General features: G+C 44.3%; 1 protein-coding gene across 1 annotated transcript in view; it reads right to left on the bottom strand.

Moving 5' to 3' along the window:
• The window catches only part of eipr1 (EARP complex and GARP complex interacting protein 1), a 69061-nt gene that overhangs the window by 34019 nt on the left and 28694 nt on the right, over positions 1-6348 (bottom strand). Inside the window, exon 6 of the mRNA XM_031876829.1 lies at positions 571-707. Within this exon, the coding sequence (XP_031732689.1) occupies positions 571-707 (137 nt within the window). The remainder of the gene's footprint in view (positions 1-570; positions 708-6348) is intronic.

Raw genomic sequence — 6348 nt, 5'->3', positions numbered from 1 at the left:
ATATGAAAGAGCTTTTCAGTGGGGCTTTTCTTAAACATATGCAGAAGGGATGTGGACTCATCTGCAGTACTTCCATTCAGCATGATGAGTCAAATTAAATGCATACTTCCATGTACTGCACTGAAATATCTTGTAATTACGTGTAGACACACACTGAAATGATTAAGCTCTGAGAGTTTAACTGGCGACTCCAACATGACTCACTTCTGTCAGATTTAAATGCAGGTTGTTGGAAAACATGTGGCTGTTTTGTAATTCAGGTGCATGCGTATGAAAAAGGTATGCTAATACTGAGCAAAGCTCACAGAAGACATGCCTCATGTTGCTCTTTTTAAAAATGTCGATCCTCAATGTGACCAAAGCATTGCTTGTTAGCCATGGTATTATTGATCACATGTGGGTTTTATCAACTCAAGTATCTGTACTTCTTCATATTTCAAGAACAAATTATCAATACATTGAAATAGTAGGAGAGGTATTTATAATGTCTTTGTCTTAAATAATAGTCATTTAAAGTATCAATATCTGGATTCGAATGGTGTATTTTCAGAAAGAAAGTGGAGAGCTCACCTCATGGTGCGGAGGTCCCAGCCCCGGATGGCCGTGTCGTTGGCTGTGGCAAGCTGGCTGCAGTTGTGGTGGGGGCTCCACTTGCCCGAGGTGAACTTGAGCTGACCTTTGCCCTCCAGGGTGGCGCTGCTGGAGACCTGCGGAGAACCGGCAACACCTTCATTACCGTCTCTGAGCAGGGACGTGAACCTCCTCCAAATGTGTCTGCGACAGGATGAGCCACTCAATCAGCATAAAAAGGCTTTATTAGAAGTAATTTTCTCTGCAGGCCACATCAGGACTACAATCGTTCAGTGTGACTCCGTAGAAATATATTGGACATTGCCAGCACACTGACTGCTTGCAGATTTACTCCACGCTGAAAACACGTGCACTCTAACTGACATAACTTCTAACCTTCTTTGCAATGAATGTCTTGCTCAAGATGTACTTTCGGTCTGATTTGGCCTCAGTTTTAAGACTTGATACTAATTCAAAGCTACACTAATCAATAGATCTTATGTTAACAATTGATCAAATTACTGTGTGCAACGTGAAAGGAGTTTGTAGAGACAAACTCACAGAGAATTGTTACCTAAGGCCTCGATCACATGGATTGAGGAACACGTCACCAGCAAGTCCAACGTTTTCCCATGGTACAGTGCGCCTGGCGTGCTCTCCTCACTTTGGGCCCGCACATCACGTACTTCTAGTGACTTTTAGACACCCATAAAAGTTCAACTTAAACCTTCTCGTCAATGTCACACCTGGTCCAGGCAGTCAATCAAATCCAGGAAGAGGCGCTCGTTACTTAAATTGCATAACATGTGTTAAAAAATAGGAATATTGGGTGCAATGGAGGATTTTCCGCTGTAAGTGACACGGCCGTCCGGAGCCGCAGCAGGTTGCACGAAGCACCTGGATTAGAGCAGGACATCATGTCTCCTCTGCTTGGCCCAGATTGACGGTTTGATGTGAGTTTTCGAGAGCCTGGCGATGGACGAACCTCTTCCACAGGGTTGAGGCATGAGTCATGATTATGCAAATTCAGATACAGCGAATGGTCGGTCAAACTCGCCAAGCTGTATCCGTGTTCTGATAAAGTAATACAAATTCAAATTCTGTTTTTACAAAGAATAACTTTTATCCAAAATGCACTGACACCACCATCACCAGCAGCATTTTACTTTCTGAGAATCTGCTCACCACCTATGCATGGGAGGGGGGGGGGGGCTCCTGCCCTACTGGTGGCCACTGAAATGAGAACAGATTGTACTAATCCATATGTTGGAGCGCGCTGCAGGCAGGAGAGCGCCTCTGCTGATGAGGAGGGATTGCCAGAACACCTCCTGACCCCTGGCTCTCCTTGGTCCCGTAGCGGGGATCTATACACTAGATCGCTCAGAGTTACTTATGGATCAACTGTCGAGTCTAAGATGAGCCCGTAGAGGATTCAAGACCTATGAGTGTCGAAAGCTGAATCAATCTAGCCTGTTAAGGCGGCTTGGAAAAGCATTCAAATTGATTGTAATTTCTTAATTTTAGGCAGAAAAAAAAACATTTCACTGACCAAAATGTCCCTGGATCCAAACATTAGAGCAGTTTAGCTCAGAGGCAGTCAGGTTAAATTGACTACTTTTCTTTTTAAGGCTTTTCAAACAAGACGACATGCTTTTCATCGGATATTTATAAAACCTGCTTACGTATATATCACGGGGCGACAATGAAGGTGAAATTAATCAAAGTCACAACACTTGAAGGACTTTGAATTCTAAAGCGTATCACTTCATCAGGCAGCTTTTTAAAATGGAATCCAATTAATTCAGTGGTCAGGCTTTAGAAATGATCATCTTTCCCTTCAAATTACGAGGCATCTAACAATTCCAAAAAGCAGCATCTCACTGCTCCACTTTACCCCCGGCTTTTCTTTATTTTTTATCCTCATCCTTTGCCCCTTCTCCCTTTTCTCTCCCTCTCTCTCGTCTCAGCCTGTTGGAGCAGGGATCATCGATCGGCCCGTCACCACACAGCTCCCTGGTACACTGTCATTATTTCAGCTAGAGAGGACAGGGGAAGGGGGAGAGCGAGAGAGCGAGAGAGAGAGACAGACCGACAGAGCAGCAGTCAGGGAGGGAGAAAAGCAGATAGGATAAAAGGAAGGAGAACAAAGAGGGTAAAGGAAGAAAAGAAAGGTGGCAGATGAAAATCGGATGAGGAGAGAAGCAGGGTTTCCTCTATGGCCTTGATGTAAAATGTTCATGATTAAATCAGAGTGCCTCCTTTTTTTCCTTTTCTCATTTTTTATGAAAGGTTAGGTTTACTGTGCATACTGATCATCACCACATCAGACGTTTTTGCAACTTATTTGATTAAAGGTAACAGTGAAATGTCAGCTAGAACATAGCTAATACTCGCCCTATAAATGCATAAAATGTCTGTCACTGAGTTACACTGTTGTCCGTTGCTCTTATCAAAATGAATAGTCGCAACTGCGTTTCAGCTGGAAACGTCTCTGCCTCTGATGCACTTCCTCTATGCATACTCCCCGTCGAAGCTCCGCCACCAAAACCTCATTTGAGAAATTTAGAGGGAGCTCTGAAATGTTGCAGCTATTTTTCCTGTATTCATTCATATTTTCCTGTACATGTGTTTCAATCTTCACATTTGCGGGTTGTTGTGACAATTTGATGCATATGTCATGATGCTATAGGGGGGGCACAGCAAACGGACTCCGAGTCATTTTCACTGAAAGCCGGCATCACGAAGCTACAAACTGACGCCCGACGCTTGTTGATGCGTGACGCGCCACAAATCACAGTTGAGCAGGTCTCAACCAATCACCGTCTAAATAAAATGCCTACATCAACAAGCGCTCGAGCAACACGTTAATGACCACTTGCCGATGACGTGGCTGGCCACGCTTGGCAGCGACTAGCCGGCTGCGTGAAGATGAGAAATAAACTTCTTTACACATGCCAGAGCTGTTTGTGTGTAAAACTAAGTGACACTATGAAGAATGAAACAACCCGTGAAGAACACTCAAACAGATCTTTCTACAAAGTGAAACATTTGCCAAATTTGCTGATCGTCCCAGAGTTCTTCAGAGAATTGATCAGGTTGCCCGACTTCCTCATGACAGAATGACACTTCTGTAAACTGCATGATCAGTAGGGAGGCTTGGAGTAGGACTCTCTCTCTCTCTCTCTCTCTGTCCCCGCTGCTACCCTGGTGGTGCACCAGCAGAGCCTGAGCTTCGTGCATCCCAGGTTCCCAGCTTTATTAAAGCACTAACCAAATTAGGGCCCCTAACAAGGAGGTGCACACAACACTAGGGGACGTGTTCATTTAGGACGCAGGCGGCACTAATGCAAAGCTATCTGTCAAATCGCCATGCGTTTGTGCTTTCTCCAGACTCCGGAAGAGAGAGTGCATGTGCATTTGATTTTGTGTGTGTGTGTGTGTACAGGACAAGGTGTGTGGGTGCGCAGTGAGCCGGCGGAGAAGATGTTCCCGGCTCAATTCCGCCAGCGATTCTAATTGATGAGCTGCGCACAAGCGAACGCACACAAATCTTCCTTCAAACAATGCACACTGGTGAGCTTATGCACATGATCCTCTCTTATATATGCGTACACACACTCACGCAAACACCCACAACGAACTCTCACTCACTCACTCACACACACACACACACACACACACACACTAATCTAGGCTAGGCCCTTGAGAGAGTGAGAGAGAGAGAAAGAGAGAGACATCCACACTGCAGCTGGACACGTCTTGAGATGAACACATCAGCCTCTGACAGATAGAGGGAACGGGAGAGAAGAGAGTGGGATGAAAGGAGGGAGGGAGGGAAGGAGATTAGCATTCTCATCAGCACCAGAGGAATTTGTCTTGGCTGCCAAGCTCTTCCTCCTCTTTTTCATTCCCTTTCTCCTCATCTCTCCTTATCCATATCTCCCCCCTCTCTCTCTCCCCCCTAATCTCCATCTTTCAGTGGGAGATTAGAGGAGAGTCCTCCATCGCTCCCTCTTTCACCGTCCTCCCTTTTCTCATTATGCTGCTCTCTCACCATTACTCTCCCCCCCCTCACTCCTTCTCCCTCGGTACAGGATTTAATTCGCTGTGCTGTCCAGTGTTGTTGTCAGTGGGTAGAACCAGCACCCTCCCCTCCATGGTCCTCCTCTACCTCACACCGGGGTCATGGTGGAATGGAGAAGTTAATAGAACTTGTAGAAGAATAGAACTAATAGAAGTTAATATTAAATATTGGCTTCATTTAGCATCGTTCCCCTGACATTTTTAAGTTTGCACCAGGCAGAGCTGTTTATCCTCGTGGGGTCTGCTTTGTATGCAGCAGCACCGCCCACATTTAGCTCGTCCTGAAGAATGCAGTGCTTGTTTTGACAAGAAAAAAAAGCTTATTTTACATTGGTTGTCACGCGATGCTTAAGTTTAGGGCTTAAAAGCATAGTCACAAAATCTAATCAGAGGCAAAATCCCTGCAAAAAAATGTCCACCAGTTCAATTTGCACAAACTAATATTCAGAATGTGGCCTTAGACTGAACCCAAATCGGATTTAAATAAATAATAATATTTGAGTCGGATTTGGCTGTTTAAGACAAAGAGATGAGAAGCCACAGATTAATAATGAGCCGAAAATATGTTTTACACTTCCTAACGGGGATGGGGATTCCACGCGGCAGGACTGCGCCGGCAGCTAGATGTGCGAGGACCCCCCTCATAACATGCTAAGCTACTGTCAGACACTCCACACATCCTGCACACGTTTCACATTAAAAGCCAAGCAACAGGATTTCTGTTAAAAAAAGAGAAACTAAACGCTGCAAAAGGATGTCACATGACTGTGCTTGACTGAGGCTGAATATAGTTATTTTATATTGACGCTGCTTCCAATGTCTTTATTTTTTTTTAACAAAGCCTTCATTTGCAACCAGCAATTGTTCCGAAATGTTCTGCAATCAGATTTTTGCCCTAAATTCCTCATCCATCAGATGACATCACTGTTTCCTGCTTCCACTCTCCAGCACTAGCTGGTTGGAGAGGGGATGCTCTTTGAATTCCTTTCACTTTGTTTTTTGATGCACAAAATTGGAATGATTGATGATTGGTTAAAATAATTTTAACAATCATGACATAATTACAAAGAAACAAATAATCATCTTTAAAAAGGTAAATTCCAGTATAGAGCACCAATAATAATGCAAGAGACACTTGACTCTAGGTATCCAGAACAGCCCCCCCCCCCTCAATGTGAAAACATGGTTGTAAAATTCATGAATGTGTGTATCAACTATGCATTGGGGATTCTTAAAGATGTATATAGTACATAGGTAGCCCAAAGGGGTTGCTGTGTGTGCACGTAGTAATAAATTCAACGCATTGTAAAGCAGCTAGAAAACTTTTCCCAACTTCACTTCAATTTTTAACAGAGCTGGAAACTGTCAACACTCAACACAGATAGAACAACGCTCGCTTGCAGCTAATATCCACGTACACTGGGCATAGTAGGAACAATCCGCTGCTCTCAGGCCATGTTCTGAAGGAACAGAGAGTGAAGACGGCAGACTTTTCAGGCATCCTGGAACACGACGAAACTCACACACACACACACTCGGATCTATTAGGTGTGTGACCTGGTGCCCTTTATGTGATTCCCTCAACAAGCGAATGAATTACAAATGAGCCATCTGTATTCTTCTTTGCTCATGGCCTCTGAATGGAACAACACACACACACACACACACACACACACACACACACACACACACACA

This window comes from Anarrhichthys ocellatus, unplaced genomic scaffold (genome assembly GCF_004355925.1).
Source record: "Anarrhichthys ocellatus isolate YVR2014 unplaced genomic scaffold, GSC_Weel_1.0 scaffold117, whole genome shotgun sequence".
Classification (NCBI taxonomy): Eukaryota; Metazoa; Chordata; class Actinopteri; order Perciformes; family Anarhichadidae; genus Anarrhichthys; species Anarrhichthys ocellatus.
Note: the sequence above shows the minus strand (reverse complement) of the source record. Positions and strands in the feature narration are given on the sequence as shown.